The sequence below is a fragment of the Anser anser genome, assembly GCF_964211835.1.
Source record: "Anser anser genome assembly, chromosome: 2".
NCBI classification, from domain to species: domain Eukaryota; kingdom Metazoa; phylum Chordata; class Aves; order Anseriformes; family Anatidae; genus Anser; species Anser anser.
In genome coordinates this window covers 152417273-152436536 of record NC_139721.1, presented here as the reverse complement: position 1 = coordinate 152436536, position 19264 = coordinate 152417273, and the positions used below count along the sequence as shown (strand labels likewise).

Sequence of the window (19264 nt, the reverse complement as noted above, 5' to 3'; positions counted from 1 at the left end):
AGATGCGAGTGGGAGAAAATATTTTTCATGAGTGACTAACTTAGATTATTAGTTCTTCATCCCTTTCAGTAGAGGAAATTATAAATGTTAGATCTACAAAAGGCTGTCAAACCAACATTTTGGAGGTGGTGGGCAAGAAAGTCTCTTTAATTAGGGTTAGGTACTATGATTCAGAATAACAAAAAAATGCTGTTTTTTAACAGTGAAACAAAAGGTGCTATCCTTTTTTCCTGTGATAAGGCTAAGTTATGATAGAAAAATGTCATGTGAGGAATGTTGACAGTTAATGCATGGGAGCACATCTTATAAAAATGATTGAGATTCATATTTTTCTCCTTGTTAATAAACACATATTAGAAAAACTGACATGTTTTTGGTAAGGTTTGCTATACAGGAGTTACCTTGAAGAAAGTATATTAAGGTAACTAGAATTTCAGTGTTAAGCAGAAATATGCTGTTCTACAATTTGTTTTCACTCTGAGTTGAAACAAACCAATATGTTTTAAAATATCTGAAAAATACTTCTTTTCAAATCAATTGTTTTGTTTCCACTTTTCTAAAACTTTATGACATTAAAATTCAGACATTCAAAATGAAGAAACATGCATTCTAAGAATGGTAAAGGCACTTCTCTTGACTAAATCAAAATTATTACTTTTGATGTTCATAAAACGTTTATAGAAATGAGAGTGTGCCTGAAAAATTGGCAACCTCTAAGAGAAAAGTATTGTGCCAGAAAATTTACAGTTAGCTTTAATCACAGTAAGTACATAGAGTATTATGTGGGGAGTGACACTGTAGTAACTTGAAAAATGCTGCCAGCTTAGTCTAGCAAGGTATTTTGAGATATTCACATTCTATGTCTCTGTTCTGAGATTAGAAGATCAGCCAGAGACAAGATCCTTTTGTTTTACAATGCTTCTAAACCTGTCGTTTATATTAATAATGGGAGCTTATGTACTATTTCTATAAAAATTAAAATCTGGTAAAGTGGCAACCATCTTTTGAAGAAATGTAAAACAGAATATTGCAACTGCACAGAAACTTCCACCAAAACCAAACCAAACCAAAACAAAACACTTTTCAACACCCAACAGTTCTGCCTTTCATGTGCTTAAAACAGCTGATACTTTAAGCTGATACTCTAAACAACTGCAAAGCCCTGAGGCTGAATCTGCTCTGCCAGACAACACTAACAATTTACAGTGGAGTGCAGAAGTAAAGCAGTAATACCTAAAAAAGAATTTCCACTTCTTTGTCACGAACACACGGCCTACACTTAAATTAAATTCCACATCACTCGATGTTCTTTCAGAAAATAATACTGCACATATTTGGGATTACAAGCAGTATAATTTGAAGCATACATATACAAATCCAGCAATGCACAATTTTAATTATCTCTGGGTTTAGTAATATCCAGAGTTCAAAACTTAATCCTGCTGGAAAAAGTCAGGATTTTGACAACCCCACTGCTTTAGTAACTTCTGATTCATAACTCACTGCCTAACTACCAAATCTCCTTGAGATAGTTTCACTTAGAGAAGTTATTTGCTCTGCAAAATCTGTTTGTTACAACTGACTTCTGGATATGGACAACATTCATATGTCTATAATATAATGTCTTCAATGTGTTAGTAGGTTTTAGCAGTTTTGATGCATGATTTGTCTGTAGTGTTTGGTAGTAGAAACCAAAGATAACTATGAATGACTCCTTTTTTTTATTTTTTTAAAGATATTCCAAAAGACAATCATAGGTCATGTATCTGCTCTTAATCATCTCTGAATATTTAATTATTGAGAAAATTTTATGTTAGTCTGAAAGATTTACAGAATGTGGCATAGGAACAGTTCATCAGAGGACTGAGGCTCTGTCAAACAAACATGCAGCCCTCTACAAATTGCATGTACTTTTTTTTCCTGCTAATCTGAGAGATGTATTTGCTTGTTCTTCTTGGTGCAGAGTGGAACTGAAAAGTTGTATGAGGTTAATAATGGAGAATATAAAAGTTATTCTATTAGACAGTAGTGAAACTTAAAGGCATGAAGGTGGAGAAAGTGAGAAAAGCTATGACATCAATAATAAGATTTTGCTCTTTATTTTGCCACTTGGGGATTCCTTTCCATCTCAGAAAACTCCCAGAAATAAGGCAAAAACAATACACAGTACTGCCTTTCCCAACACTGCCTAAGGAAAACTTTGTCCACTCAACACTATCCTTCAGCACAATCACCCACACCCTTGCAGCTTCTCTTGGACAAATTAATGATTTCCTTCAATTATAGTACCCCTGGAGACAACTCAGAAGCTTCTGAAAAGGATGGCTGCCCACTTGTCTGGTGTTAAGACCAGCATCCTCCTCATTTTCAAGACCAATTTGTGGTATAAATTTTTAAAATCAAAGAAAAAATACTTTATAAGTCCATTCCTAAATGACTATTCTTTTTTACATAGGCTGTGATGTCTGTACATTTGTTAAGTGCTTTGACATTTTTAATATGATTGGTGCTAGCAAAAATCATGTTAGCATCACATTACTGTCAGCTGTTTGAGAAAAAATGTAAAAATTATGCATTTTCTAAAAATCAGAGCAATGAGTTATCAAACAACAATTAAAACTGCCTTACCATTGTTCATATTTACTCATGAAAAATACATACCTGAAAAGGCAAAGGATTATACTTCCTGTTGTAAGAGCAATCAGAGATACGCTGTGTCCAAGGGTATAAATTGCCTTCACCCTTACATAGAAGTTGACCTGCACAGAAATATATATATGCAGAAAGCACTTACTGACATGCAGAATTGACTGAAATTACATAATTTTCCATTAAATAGACCTGGAGACTAAATAAATAGCATTATTTTCATTCTTTGCTCTACAGAATGTGATGAGAATGTCTTACATCCTTATTCCATCATATTTTTGCAATCCAACATAACAAGCCAATTGACATCTGCAGAAAATTCAGCCTCAGGAACTCAGATGCACAAACTGGTGCAATTTCAGCTGATTATTCCATGTCAGTGAGGTCAAAGAAAGTATGAGATTTAAAAACTTCCATAAACAATTGAAATAAAGAATGAGCCACAGTTTGAAGGAATGTATCATCTCCGAAAAAGACAGTCTCTCTGTCCTTCTGCTCCAGTGTGCTTAGCAATGCATTTATACATGAGTCTAATTTTAATGACGTCTAAATCCCATTAATTTTGTAATCTATGTGTTCAAATACTTGCCACCCAAACAACCCTTTCCTTATTTAGTTAAGTTCTTTGCTATAACTTGGAAAGGAATTTTTTCAGTAGAGGAAAAGCAGACTGAAGCACACAGTCTGTTGGTTGCAGTTATGTGTAAATTTACCAGCTACGTATTACATTAAATCCCATTCTAAATGACAACATCGAGTAATGCTAAATACCTTAGAATTAAGCAGCTTCTTCATTTGTGCTTACAACGAAGACATTAGATTGAGATTATTTTCAACCGAAGCTAAATAAAATATTAAAAATGTTGAGTTTTTTAATATTCTGAAATTGTTTTTCATAGCAGTGTAGAATGTGCTATGTAAAAGAGACATAATTTCAATTTATTGCACAGTTATAACACCTAGCTTCTAAAGCCGTGTCTGTAAAAAGTAGCGAGAAAGCAATACCTTTAAATAAACCAAGTTAGCAGAAAGAAAAGTAAATCACTTAATATATTTATTTTTATAAAATTTAAACGGCCAAGTGAAGAGGCAATTTCAACAACTAATTTCAAATGCTGAAATTAGCTGGACATTCATTTAACACATATTATACAGATCATGAACAAGACTAAATGAAATGTGTTAAATGAAATTAAGAATCTTGGAACTACAAGCTGTGGTTAAAGGGGAAAAACGAGGAAAACAGATTAACTGCAGTAGTTCTTAAGACTATTCATTGCAACTGTCATGCTTGTTAGGAGCTAAAAGTGGTATGCAAGGTATCACAGAAAACAAAAATCTCTTTTTTTAATTAGAGAAGGAAGACGTGATGACCTTTTTGACAGCAGTCCTGACATTATAACGCTTTGTAAGCTTAACATAATATTCATGTACTGCAGACTAAATACAAAAATATAGACTTACTGAAGTTTCCAGTGTGACTAGAATGACCAAAAGAAAGTTTTTCAGTTAAAATCCTGAAGAATAAATATTACTATAAAAAAAAAAAGGGGGGGGGTGCATCCCTGACTGATTAAAATAGTAAAAGATAAAGTATTATTTTATTGCTCTCTCCAAGACTTGACTCTATAACAAGTCTGCAGCATATTTGGAGAACCCTACTGCCTTCCTAGGGACTCTGCAAGCATAAATTATAGGTTCTATTTCACCTAGCATTAGGTGTCAATACTGCAAATATTAACATTTAAGACAATGTAGGGTCTCTATAAGGACTTCTGTGAAGCACTTCATGTAACTATGTAAGCAGTCAATATGGACTTCACTGGATATATTTCTACTGAGAAGCCTCACAAGGACTAATTCTAGTGTAGCTACCCAGAGACTACCAGCTTGCACTTCAATGGATGCCTGACAAAGATCATTTTTTTCCACAAGAATCCCATGTTTGTTAAATAGGACTCTAAATAGTTCAGTGTTTCTTGAAGTTATTTCTAAAATAGTTTTCTAGGATAATTCTAAATTAATTTTTTTTCAAAATCAACATAATTTCATAAAAAATCAGTTCTGAACTGCCCTTCAATTCCCTGCTAGAATGGCAGAATTATATTCTCCAATTTGGCTCATTTTTGGACAGCTCTAAAAACTATGCCTGGAGACAACTACTTATGAGCACCCCTGTGCTTCTTTAATTTGACTTTTGTCATAGCAAAAGGAACATCAGACAATCTCCAGGCAATTTTATGGTAATAATGTGATAGTTTCTCAGCAGCAATTACTACAGATCATGGCAGCAGGAATGCTACAAATACATTGGGCACCCTATTTCACCTATTCAACCTGACCTGCTCTGCAAAATCATGAAGAAAGGATGTTCCAATAAATGACTTGGCAGCCTTATACACGCGTCATGAGTATTCTGGGAAAAAATAAAAAAATAAAAAAATCCTGATCTTGTGCAGATCAGGAGTTGCAAATGTAGGCTGTAAAGTTTGGAAACAATGCACAGCAGAACCACAGTATGTTCTATTTGTTATCATCTTGTTGGTATTTGGAGGCCCCATTAAAACACATTTCTACAGAACGTACAAACAGAAATCAGAAGGGTCTCTAAATCAAAACTTCTTAACATCCATTATGTAAATATTGTAAATTTGAGGGAGATAAATGTCATTTGCAAAAGAAGTTGCAATGACAATAAATCTGTGTTGTTTAAATACTGACTGGAAATTTTTATTGTTCTCTTTCTCAGAAAAAAAAAAAAAAAAGATTAGCAGAGATACCCTTTTACTAACAATGATGTTCAGCTAAACAGAAGTCATCACATTGTAACAGAGTAGAGGCAGGGTCTCTCCAGGTATGCTAAAGGCATGCATGAAAAATCTGGTAAGAGAGGACGTAGGGAGAACTTTAAAATGCTCTCATCTTGTACTGGGAACTACCAAGTAGCTTAACCAAAGCTTAACCAAGTAGCTTTAAAACAAACAAACAAACAAACATTGTCTTCCTGTAAATTGTATTTGCTAATAGTCTTCAAAAGGTAATCATGTAAACCAGGACTTTTGATGTAAATTGTGTCCTGGCCCAGTGGAAATGTCTTCTTCCCTCTCATTCAGGTTTCTCACTGTGCTAGAAAATCTTAAAAAAGCTGTAAGGACCCTTTCTGCTGCACAGTAGTGGAGTAGTTCTATGAATTGGTTATAAGAACTGCTCCAAAGACAGTCTTAGGTCTGCCTGGCTAAGCAGCAGAAATAACTCCAAGATGAGTTTGTGAGTTTGGCACGTGCAAGCTCATGCATTTGCTGCTAAACAGATGACTCAGCTGACTCAAATGTACACCTAAGTACCATGGTCTCTATTCTTCAGACTTAAGATTAGTTCTCTCTGCCTAGAACCTTCCTTTACTTCCTCACTTCATTCAAAAACTCTTGTGTTGACTTTCTTACTGCTGATATTTATATTAGGCCTTGAACCCCTCTTCTGCAGATTCTGTGAACAACTCTGGAAATATATAGAATCCTAGAATAATTCAGGTTGGCAAAGACCTCTAAGATCATCAAGTCCAACCGTTAACCCAGCACTGCCAAGTCTACTACGGAACCATGTCCCTAAGCACCAGATGTACACGTCTTTTGAATAGCTCCAAGGATTGCGACTCAACTACTTCCCTGGGCAACCTGTCCCAATGCTTCACAACTCTCAGTGCAGAATTTTTCACTCATATCCAATCTAAACCTCCCTTGGCACAACTCAAAGCCATTTCCTCTTGTCCTATCACTTGCTGCTTGAGAGAAGAGACCAACTCCACCCCACTACAACCTCCTTTGAGGTAGTTGTACAGGGCAATAAGGTCTCTCCTGAGCCTCCTTTTCTCTAGGCTAATAAATGACCCCAGTTCCCTCATCTGCCCCTTGTAAGACTTGTTCTCTAGACCCTTCATAAGCTTCATTGTCCTACTTTGGACATGCTCCAGCACCTCAGTGTCTTGTTGAGCCTCATAAAATTGGCCTTGGTCCATTGATCCATCCTATCCAGATCTCTCTGTAGAGCCTTGGAGAGAACTGGGCCCAATACTGAGGCTTGGGGGACACCGCTTGTGACAGATCTGCAACTAGATTTAACTCCATTCACTCTGTGGGCCTGGCCAAAGTTCTTTACCCAGCAAAGTATACGCCTGTCCAAGCCATGAGCAGCCAGTTACTCTGGGAGAATGATGTGAGAAACTGTCAAAAGCTTTACTAAAGCCTAGGTAGACAGCATGCACTTTTCATTGCTATTTTGATGTAAGAAACCATAAGAATATTTGAATTAATAAAATACATGTACTTACAATAAAGATACTAGCAATTCTGTTTATATAATTCTGTTGCTAATGACTAGTTATCCAACATTTACTTGAGAGATCAAATCGTCCAGCAACTATGAGAAGTAATTTCAGTTTACACACTTCCTTTCAACGGTAGGAAGTAGCTATTCTTGAACATTTCACGTTTTTGAGAACCCATTACTCAAGTATTTGACTTCTGCCTGACACTGAATATAACATTAATTTCTCAAAAATGAGTCATAAAATCTTTTACTATTAATTGACACAAAGGATTATCACATCTGATAATCTCACACATGGAGATCTAATCTCACACATGGAGATCAGTCTCATCTGCAACAGTCCCACTTGCAATGTTTAATGTTGTCATCATGTTTACCCAGCTTTTCTGACTTTCATAGCAACACACATACTAGCTCTCCTTCTGCAGCCAGAGATACTGATTACAGAAACAAGTCCTGAAAAAAAAAATGCAGTCAAGAGAGACATTCAGTTCATTCTTAAGTAGACACTACCTTTTGGTCAGCACAATCCCACCAATGTAATTAAGTACGTACTTGCCTAAATGTAGTCAACTAGTACTTCTTGAGATGCCCCATGGCATCTAAGATACCTGCATGGCAGATATGACAAAGGGCCTCTTAGCTGGAATTGGAGTGGTGTATAAAATGATGCTAGATGTCTATGTTTAGGCAAACACATCAAGCCCTGTTTCCACACACCAGTGATTAGTCAGCTACGTCTCAAATAAATATCTAACTTTAGGAATTCTGATTTGCAAGTTGAATTTCAGCCTTCCAGGTTTTAAAATACGTGGTAAGTAAGCTTATGTAAATGACTGGAAAGAATTCAATGTGGTTAACTGTGCAGATATGGACAAGACTGAAAGACATAAGAAACTTGTTCCAGGACAAGGTCTGATGTTCTGAACATAGCCAGTTTCCACCAGATTAAAAAAAAAAAAAAAAAAAAAGCTACCGTGTACAGTGAAAGTTTTCACATTTGAGTTCTATTTTGAATGGAAAAGAACATATCTCTTGTCTTCGGACCACTTCTCCTGACGCAATATTTGCTATTCAACAAGTCCATTGCTTATAAAACAGACACCACTTGTGTCATCATCTAATTCTCATCTATGTAGTGCATTTTTATGATGTTAATAACATTTTAAAAGGCCTAAGCATACCAGATCTAGAGAGAGATAGTATATTCTCCTTAGTTTTTGTCTTGGCTTGGAAGTATTTGCTTGGGAAATATGTAAATTGTTTGGTGCCAAGTATATCACATGTATATCTATGTTTAGTCTGCATTGCCTTTGCTCACTTTTTCCATATCTTTGCCCATCTTCACTTCAGAATGACTTGCATTGGTCCTACATTCGTTTCTTCCCTTCATTGCTGCTCTAGACAGAGAACCTTGTACACTTGCATAAATAAAGAACACAGAATCAACTGATTTACAGACACGAATGACCCACGGTCACTCCACTCCTTAGATGGCATGCACCAAGACGTTTATAGGAATGATTCTGGACCAGAACTTATTATTGGGAAATTGCAGTCAGACCACTGTTCCCATGGGAAACCCTCAATTCTGCTTATATGTTCTGAATTACTCCATGTCAAGAACAATTTGAACTCAATATATCTTTTCCTTTCCCTGTTCTTGGAATCATAAGGGATTCCATTACACTGAGTAAAAACACTGAAATTTCTCTGCTTTATGCAATTCAACTTAGATTTTTTTTTTTTTATGGCATAATTTTTTTTTGGAGATCCCTGTAAAGTCGATCTTAGGAAAAGCAATTTCACTTCCCTGTAAATGTTTTCCATGCCCAGAAATGTACAGTTTCTGTTTACTTCCTCAAAATAAGTTAGAATAAAGTGCAGGATAGTACAGTGAAGTAACAGATGCACTAATTCATCTGTTAATGTTACATCTGTTGAATGCAACAGATGCACTTAAGCTGCTGAATTTTGCAGAGGTGAGTTCATCTGAACTAGGTACCAATTTTCTTATTATAACCTTGGAATAGAAGCAGCAGTGTTATTCATCTTGTCCTACAAGAGACATCTAAAATAATTTGGAGGGACAGTGAAGTAAAAACACCTACTTCTTCATTAAGTACAAAGGGAACCTAGAAAGACTAGAGCAGATGCAGATGATAGGTGTCTACATTTAGCCAATATGACTCTATCTCAGGAGTTTCTCCACTGACTTTGTTGGCCTTCCATCAGGCAGTAAAAGTATTACACAGCTTTGGCTCTTTATTTAAGATTTTTTTCCTTTATTCTTTTTTTTTTTTTTCTCCTATCTTGTTTTAAAGGCCATCATATGAAGTTTAGCACTTGTTTTTGCCTCTGTTTGGTAGTTTTTGCAACTGAGGTTCAACTCCCACAGAATTTCAGATATCACGTTTTCTCAGTAATAATATCATGAAAGCGACAACCCTAATATATTTTAAAAAAAAAAATTCAAGTAACTACCAGTGACTAGGTGAAATCAATAATGTAGGTCTCCTTTAGCTTAATCCATATAATGATGGTATCTAATCCTTCTAAAAGGTAAGCAGCTCAACAGAACTAGTCATTCTCTCTCCTGAGAGAGAGGGAGTCAGTGGAGGAGAACAGACTCTTCTATGCTATGATTCATGTTCTTCACTGTGCTCATGATGATTCAAAGAAATTAGGAGGAAATTATTTGCATCCAGGCTCCAAAGACTTGGTCTACTTTGATAGTACAGAAGGCATGGGCTGTCTGGAATATATGCAGGTGTGTACATTGTGCAATGTAGTCAGATGAAGTTTGTCAGAGTTTTAAATCTTAGCCACATAAAAGCGTGTATTTTTTTGCTTACTATTCAGAAATACCAGTTTTGTGATGTGTCCTTATGTTACCAGCCATTATATTATTATTTTTGGTAACTACAGACAATCCTATAGAGATGCCAGCATGTAACAAAACGAGCATGTATCTCAAAGTTACTGAAATAATGAAAAAGAAAACAGTAGTGTTTGGTACACAGATATCACAGAGAAGTGAGAGAGGAGACATTTTTGAAAGGAAATTTACCTAAAGATCAGGTGTCAGAAGCTACTGATTATGGTATGCTTTAAATAATCTTTTGAAATAGAAATATATAAAAATTATGGATTTTAATATTCTGTTGCACCATTCTTACAATATATAGGAACTTTAATATGTATATACAGCTGTGTGCACATATATTATGTATATTTTATAAATCAGTTAGATACTAAGGTAGTTCAAGTAAACCTGATTTAAATCAAATTAAAGACAATGTTCTTCAATTCAGCTTAGTTCAAAACTACAGTTTAACTGATGAAAGCATAGCCAGAGTTTGAGACTCCATCTTTTTAATTCCTTTCTTCTGTTACTATTTACATTTATTCAGAGTAAGACATCGGTGAAAGGACTTGTCATTCTCAACAGATCTAAAATGAGCAGAGTTCTTCACACAGAGAACATGAACACATCCCAGTTCTAGATATGATAATCTGCAGATGTTATTTTTGTTCAGCATATCCTGTCCTTTTCTCTTAAAGTGCATCTTGCAGAAGACAATACTGCAGAATGATTTTAGAGCATGTCAAAAAAAACACAGGATGTCCATTTCAAATTTGTTCCTCCTTAATAGCACCCCTATGTTGCATTTGTGCAAAGAAAAGTTTTGATAAAAACTTTAACAAAAGTTAAAATCCCTTCTCTAACATATTTTGTATCTTACAATCAATGTCTTACAGCTATGTTGCCTCTTATTAACTCATCATATAACTTGCCTTTCTGACTTGTGCCCTCTATTTTCTGAGATGTGAATCTAAACTTAAATAGGTAGATAGTGAGAGAATAATATCATTGAAAGGTTTTTTTTGCCTCATGACCTCCTTACCTTAGGAATAAAATTCTATCTTCTGTTTTTACCAATGAAGTAAACTCCACTGTATTGAGTTCTTGACTGAGCTGTCCACAGTAATATTTCCATAATTTCCTGGAGAGTTGATATCTAATTCATAACCTCTGGGTGCTCTTGGTTAAATGTACAAATTGTTCCTTTCAGGTCTGCTCTCAGCTGGCTGGTCCAGACTATGATCTGCTATCATGTTGCCATGTTACCCAACTTTGGCTGCTGTAATTTTGCAAAGGCATTAAATGAATGGGCAAAAGCAATAATATAGTAAGAAAAAAATGAAGGATGTTCCTATTAAAATTGTTTATGAACACTGAAAGAGAATGAAAGCAATTTAAATGGATTTACAGGCTGTCTCAGAATTCAATACAAATGTGTCCATTTCTGACATTACTTTCATTTAAATAGTGAATTTCCAAAGTCAGTAGTAAATAATCTGCTAAAGCAAATGGTGAATGGTCCACAAAACCCCTGAAGGCAAAACGGGATTCCCATGTCCTTTACTCCAGTTCTCTTCTGATTCAGCTATTATCAACTTGTTACTGAGGTGATTTCCTTAGAAATTTCATGGAAAATCGGTAGGGGGGAGGGAGAATACCTTGGGAGGCACTCCTGAAGGGCAGAGGAGTCCAGGAAAGCTGGACACTCTTAAAGGAACCCCTAAATGCACAGGAGAAGGCTGTCCCCATGTACTGAAAGATGAGCCAGAAGGGAAGAAGACCGGCCTGGCTGAACAGAGAGCTTAGGCTAAAGCTCGGAAAGAAAAAAAAAAAAAAAAGTTTTTGAAATTGGAAGAAGGGGAGGGCTACTCAGGAGGACCACAAAGACGTCATCAGGCTGTGCAGGGAGAAAATTAAAAGGACCAAAGCCCAGCTTAAGCTCAATCTGACTTCTGCTGTTAAGGACAATAAGAAACATTTTTATAAATAGATAAATGAGAAAAGGAGGACTAAGGATAATCTCAAGCAATTATTGGATGTGGGGGGAAACACAGTGACAAGAGATGAGGAAAAGGCTGAGCTTCTTAATGCCTTCTTTGCCTCAGACTTTAGTAGTAAGACCAGTTGTTCTCTTGTTACCCAGTCCCCTGAACTGGAAGATAGGGATAGGTTTGCAGATGAAATAGTGTTATCTGCTTGAGGGCAGGAAGGCTCTACAAAGGGATCTGGATAGGATGGGTCAATGGGCCGAGGCCAACTGTATGAGGTTCAACATGGCTAAGTGCACTTGGGACACAACAACCCCATGCAATGCTGCAGGCTGGGACAGAGTGTCTGGAAAGCTGCCTCAAAGAAAGGGACCTGGGGGTATTGGTTGATAGCCACCAGTGTGCTCAGGTGGCCAAGAGGGCCAACAGCATCCTAGCTTGTATCAGAAATGGTGTGGCCAGCAGCAGCACTCAGGAAGAAATTGTCCCCCTGCACTCAGCTCTGGTGAGGCCACACCGTGAATACTGTGTTCAGTTTTGGGCCCCTCACTACACAAAGGACATCAAGGTGCTGGAGCATGTCCAAAGAAAGGCAAGGAAGCTAACGATGGGTCTAGAGAATAAGTCTTATGAGGAGCGGATGAGGGAACTGGAGTTGTTTAGCCTAGAGAAAGGAGGCTCAGAGGAGACCTTATTGCCCTCTACAACTACCTCAAAGGAGGTTGTAATGGGGTGGGGCTGGTCTCTTCTTCCAGGCAACAAGTGATAGGACAAGAAGAAATGTCCCTGAGTTGTGCCAAGGGAGGTTTAGATTGGATATTAGTAAAAATGTCTGCACTGAAAGAGTTGTGAGGCACTGTGACAGGTTGCCTAGTTGAGTCGCAATCCTTGGAGCTATTCAAAAGACGTGTACATCTGGTGCTTAGGGACGTGGTTCTGTGGTAGACTTGGCAGCGCTGGGTTAACAGCTGGACTTGATGATCTTAGAGGTCTTTTCCAAAGTAAATGATTCTGTGATTCTATGAAATTTGGTAGACTATTCTACAGCAAGAGATATCTGAGCCATTATATTGACATTCTCCCCACGCCCTCCATTTATACACTACAAGTCACCTATCGAAGCAGATGGAACTATATCAGCTATATTCACTGTACTCATATGATTTGAAAATTGAAAGGTCCTTCATCTTGTCAGATTTTGAAGGCATAGTAAAACCCCATAATTCAAGCTGGGAGCTGGACTATTGTGTAATAACACCAATTGTGGATGTTTGTATATAAATTGCATTCAGCTGCATAAACTTAGAAAAGTCTTTGCAGTCAATGGACAAACTTACATGACAGGTGTTGAGAATACAGAACTGAAAACGTTACTTTAAATATTTTTCAGCCATTAGACTATAATAAGAGAGTGGTTTTTAATTTGGTGTAAAGAAAATATCTGTTGTTCTAATCATAGAATCTAAGAGTCTTAGAATGGTTTGGGTTGGAGGGGACCTTAAAAATCACCTAGTCCAACTCCCTTTCCATGGGCACAAACATCTTTCACTAAAACAGGTTTCTCAACGCTGAAAACCATCCAACCTGACCTTGAACACTTCCCATGATGGGTCATCCACAACTTCTCTGGGCAGCCTGTTCCCATGTCTCACCACTCTTGTGGTAAAGGATTTCTTCCTTCTATCCAATCTAAATAGTGTTGGGTTGATTGAAACATGCCCAAAGGTAAAGCTGGACTTGTTTCATTCTTCTATCCGAATTTCTCTGACAGAAGTTACCTCTGTACTGTCTTGAAAAATCTGCATATATTTTATTTCAGAGAAACTCCTTTGACCAAATCTTTTGAAATGGGACTTATCTTACTTGTATCTGAGTTCAGAATTATTAAATGAAGAAAGGATGAAACCCCACATGAACTTTCTAACAAAACATCAGTTGTCCAACCGCACTGATGTAATTGTGCCTCTAATTTAGCCTCTGGCTACATACTCTGAGCTTGACAGTAACTGTCAGGCAGCTTGGATGTAAAATGACTCCTGTCACTTCTACCCAGTAGGAAGAGGATGTCTTCCTGCAGTAAAAAAACCACACATTATTTAAAATAATGTTTCTGGAATTCTGTACACACACACGACCCCTACAACAAAAAGTCTGACTAAAACTAAAACAAGAATTCTGTGTACTTTTAGTTTAGTTTTCAGTGCCAGTAGGACTGAGTCTATCTGCTGGCCATCCACCTGCCAAATGAGCAAACACGAAATAGCTACATGGAGGTATAAGTCAACATTGAAGGAGCAGACAGCTAATCAGCCAAGAGTACTTTGACATTGCCATAACACTGACCATGCCATTTTGTTCAAACTAAGTACAAGCAAATAAGGAACAATTACACAATCAAAATGATTTTATCATACAACATACTAGCACACAACGCACAGATTTTTAGGTAAATCTATTCCAAGCTTGAAAATGTGGCAAATAAGCACATTCCTTCTTTCAGGCCATTTTACTGGTCAAGTATTATAAGATTTTCTACTGATCAGAAGATAACCCTGCTTCTCAAAGTATTGCAAAGCTAAGTTAATGCTAATAGATCTTGAATCCATTATTTCAAAATTTATAATTATTTCAATTTGTGTGTTAAGATTTGCAAAAACAACCAAAATACTTAGCTGATTAGCATGAAGTAGTTTACCAGATTCACTATCAGAATGGATGTAATCATACTCCTTAAATTTTATGTATGAGAGTAAATAGAAGTGTCTTACTACGCCTGTAAGACCTATATAACTCTTACAGACTCAGCAATAAATAAATAAATAAGGCAAATGATGTTCTGAAATTATGTATTTAATAAATATTAAAAAAAAAAAGGATGAAATTCCACATTGTGTTGTGGCAGTTGAAATACAGAAAAATAAATTACTTTAGATTAATACTGACCTAGATATAGCTATTAAATATTTGTCACTACTCTGTATTTTATGTTGTACAATTCAGAAACAGATTATTCATATTGTATTACTGCAAAACAGGCAAAATAATACAAAATCCGATAACACATGAAAATTAATCTCTTTCATGTAATCTGGGCATATTTTATTCCTTATTTACTATTTTGTGACAACCATAGTCTGCCGTAGTTAAACCTCAGCTTAACCTCTAGACTTAATAAAAAAATTAGACTGACAGGAGTAAAATGAGTACAAAGAAGGTATAGACTGACCAAAGCAGAATTTAAAACTAAATTATATATATATTTTTTAAAGATATTAACAAAGAGAAAATATCAATCCCCCTTTAGAATTTGTAACTCTATTCAAATCATAAACTGATTTAAAGCATGCATATGAATTTGAAATGACAATTATGAAATTGAAATGACATGAAAATTTCTGCATGTGTAACAAAAATGGTATTTTTGCAACGTGATTAAGAATAGGTGGCCTTGCAAAATATTCACATGGTTATTTGAGCAATACCGATTCCAAAATTGAAATTCAACAATTTACTCTTCATGTTTTGAGGAAAACACTCAAATTACAACCAGTAAACCAACTCAGTTGGTGGTTAGGCACTACAAAAATCAGTAGCTTATGATTTTCACAATTGTATGGAAACATTTACATTATGTCTGTTTTCTAGACAATAAAGACCTAATGCTAAAAAGTTTAAACTTTTTTTTTTTTTGGCTAACTAATTTTAATAGGTTTTACAAGTATATGAAAACACTACACATAAAAATAAATTGTTTTATTACAAATTTGTGTAATTTGTGTAACTTTCAATACATTTTTGCTAAGATTTGTTCTTATGTACTGTTTTGTTTTGTTTACTTATAATGGACAACTTTTTCTGCTAATGCTTCCTTTAAAGTTAGTTTCATGTTATTTTTATTAAGTTTAGGGGACAGAAGTATTCTGTTTGCTTATAGAACAGACACAGTGTAGAAACTTCCTGGGAAAGGTTACATTTACCCAGGGGATCTTTCCACGTCAGCCTTGGTTTGGAAGGACCTCTAGGGGTGAGAGGGTAATTCTGTGCTAAAGGACAAAAGACGTCGAATGAAGTATAGGACTGGATTCTTTGTCCAAAGGAGTTTCACTATTGACCAGATATTACCCTTGACATAAAAGATGAACACAAACCTCCCTACTTATTTAATCAAAAAATGTAACTACTAAAAAATATAACTACTAAAATATCACTATTAAAGTATGATCATTATCATCACAGATGACGCTATTTTGTTTATTCTGGGGTCCAGTATATTCCTGTAATACTGTACGTAAGAGTTTAGTATTCACAGATGTGATATTTGCAATTATATTAAAATATGAGCTCTCATATTTTTATAATATAGATGTCAAGAGTACATTCCATAATATTCAAATATTGATATTGGAAGAATGTATCAGAAAACCTTAAATTGCACAATCAATATAAAATTGTTTGGGCCTAGTAAATTAGTTCAGTGCATTAGAAATACTGAAAATTAGAAATACTGAAATCAGCAAATTAAATGTGAATATTATAAAAAAAAAAAGCTCATTCCTTTTGTAAAATTAACTTCAACAACATAGTAGCCATTTCTAAACACTTGTAGCACTTAATATAAGACTGCAAATATATACTGAACTAAAGAAATGGATGATATGTACAATTTGCTTATTTCTTATTAGGCACACATTTTTTGATGGCATGGCACAGAACAGAATTTACTAAAAATATATCTAACAAAATTTGTATTCCTCAGTATTCAACAATCTTTATATAACAAATTAATGATATTCCTTTTTCAACATGGTTCTCTTTCAGTTCACTTTAAGCCTAAATATCATCCAAGAAAAGAAGAAACCAGCAATGCTTAAAGTACCTACTAAAAATAGAGATTAATTTTAGCTGTTTAATAAGAATATCATCTTATTCAAAGTTCAAATCATGAAGGAGAGATGACAATTTTAACAACGCAAAAACCTCATTACTTTCCTGTGTAAATATATACCAGTATATGTGTACCTGTGAATGTGAACTTTCTCAGAATGTACAGACATTTTGCAGAGTCTGTGGGCAATCTGCAATCAATAAATTAAATTCCCACTGTACTCCCACAGGAGAGAATATCAGATTATATTCAAGCCCAGTCCTTCTCACTTGAAGCCAATGGAAGAAGATTTTGTATTTATTTTAAGGAATACTGATCTCTTAATTACATCTTATGAAAAAGTAATGAAAAATGCAGAATGTAATGTAAATAACAATAGCATGACTCACAGGCACACAAAATAGCATTGGTAGACAGCAACCTGCATTACATTTTCTTGAGAGGGAAGCATTCAATTTAGATTCGGGACAAATGATCTAGAGCAATGATCCACTTCATGGACAGTAGTAATTAATCTGTTTTCTAAAGGTAGCTATAGAAATTCAAGACAGAGTTTGTCCGAGTCAGACAAACCTGACCTTGCTGCCATGACTCCAACTGTCTTGGGTTGTGTACCTGGAGGAGCACACCTAGGATATTATGACAGCAGCCTAAGAGTGGTTGCTTCAGGAAACTTGCCAAACAGGAGGATATTTCTTTCACCAACAATGCTTCCACTTATGCACAAGCAGCAACAGTATCCTCATGTATAATAGCACTGAGGATCTTTCTCTTCATGAATATGTCTTCATATGACCCAAGTATTCAAATCACATAGCCTGTGACTTGTATTTATTGTACGGTGTGTGATTTAATAAACCTTGGGCCAATTCAGACTAAGATTAGATAAAGCTGTGTTGGCTGACCCAGTCATTACTTTTAAATAAAGTGTACATATTGCAGTCCTTTACATTCACCATGCATCTTGCCTTGTGTTAGTAATGCAGACAGAGATTCTAATAACCTATGAGGACAGCTAATACTCATCAGTCTAGATAAAAAATGTCAAAATATGTACATGTGAAAGAAAAGGTTGCAGCAAGACTTGGGTTGTGTTAACACACCTTGACATATTTTTCTAGCACGGTCAAATCAATTCACTCATTTTGCCATTGTGGTGCCATGAGCTCAACAAATACACACGGAAAAAAAAAAAAGATACTTATTTGAACGACTGGGATGAAGCTAAAACATGATCTTGAAGGTTATCAGCGTTTAATTTTTTTATAGGAACGAGATTGGAAGTATATAATAAAGGTTTAAATACGCAATTTGATGTGAGGACAACAATTGTTCAGTCACACTTGTCAAAGTAGTCTATAAATACAGACAAGCACTGCAGACTACTAAACCAAGATCTAATATCAAATAAAACATTCTATTTAAGGATTCTGTATCAGCAACTTATTGTTAATTTCAAAATGTTACGCAAAAATTTTATTTTTATAAAACCTGCTAAAATACCATTTGACATGGAATAAAAATTGAATGTTTTAACTCTGAGTAAAATCAATGAAAGCTGTGGAATCAGTGAAATTTTTCATACCCTGAACAGTATCAGTGAACTTGGCAGAGAAACAATGGGTGACCTGCTTTCAATGTCTTATTTAAACTTTCTCATTTCAGTACATTTTCAGTCTAAAAATTTGGTACCTATGAATTAATCACCTCTTCAATATTTGTTTGCCAATGTCTTTCTCTCAACCTCTTCCATAATATTCAAAATTGCTCCAAACAGGAGCATATCTGGAGATACATATACATGTGTGTGTGCGTACATACACACATATTTAAATAAATATAAAATATGTATGGAAATATACATACTTTACACACATATGTACAGAAATATATATATATCTTTTGAAGTTAGAGATATAAGTCCATATCCTAAAAGACCATAAAAATACAGAATAAATACTTAAAAATACGTAAAAGACCAGAATAAATACTTAATTGGATATTTAGTGGAAACTCATTCAGCAGTGAAGTTACAGGCAGCAAACTGCAAAGAGAGTTTCTACCTCCTCTGCAAACATTTTCTTCAGAGAAAGCATACAAAAGAAAATTTAAGACAATTAATACAATAATTAAATAAAACAATAAGAAAAGTATTTTGTCACCTTTCCTAAAATATTATGTCCTTAGTTACTGTAACTCTGAGAGTAACCTCATACATTGCCTGCAAATCATATTGTCACATGAAATTTTTGTGTCCAAAGTATTTATTACCTGAAGACTTAGGATTTCATTTTTAACTCTTTTTGTTGAAATTCTAGGTCAAATGTAAATGTACTATGCTGACTAATATTGAGGAAAAACGTTTTGTTTTGAGGTGCTACTACTGAGCTCTAAGGCTCAAATAGAAGAAAACATCTCCTTTCTGTGTAACAGATGGCATTTAAATGCCTCCTGAAATCTCTGAAATCTACTGAAAGATATTTTCATTATTTATATTTTCTCCCACAAAGAGGTGGATTTAAACACATGCTTTCCTGTTTCCCTTTTCAG

The 19264-nt window shown here is 35.3% G+C and overlaps 1 protein-coding gene across 2 annotated transcripts in view; it reads right to left on the bottom strand.

Annotated features, from left to right (window-relative positions):
* Positions 1-19264, bottom strand: part of VIPR2 (vasoactive intestinal peptide receptor 2) — a 62698-nt gene that overhangs the window by 20583 nt on the left and 22851 nt on the right. For both annotated transcript variants that reach the window (XM_083823695.1, XM_083823694.1), the window contains one exon: positions 2662-2759. In XM_083823695.1, coding sequence (XP_083679821.1) covers positions 2662-2759 — 98 coding nt within the window. The remainder of the gene's footprint in view (positions 1-2661; positions 2760-19264) is intronic.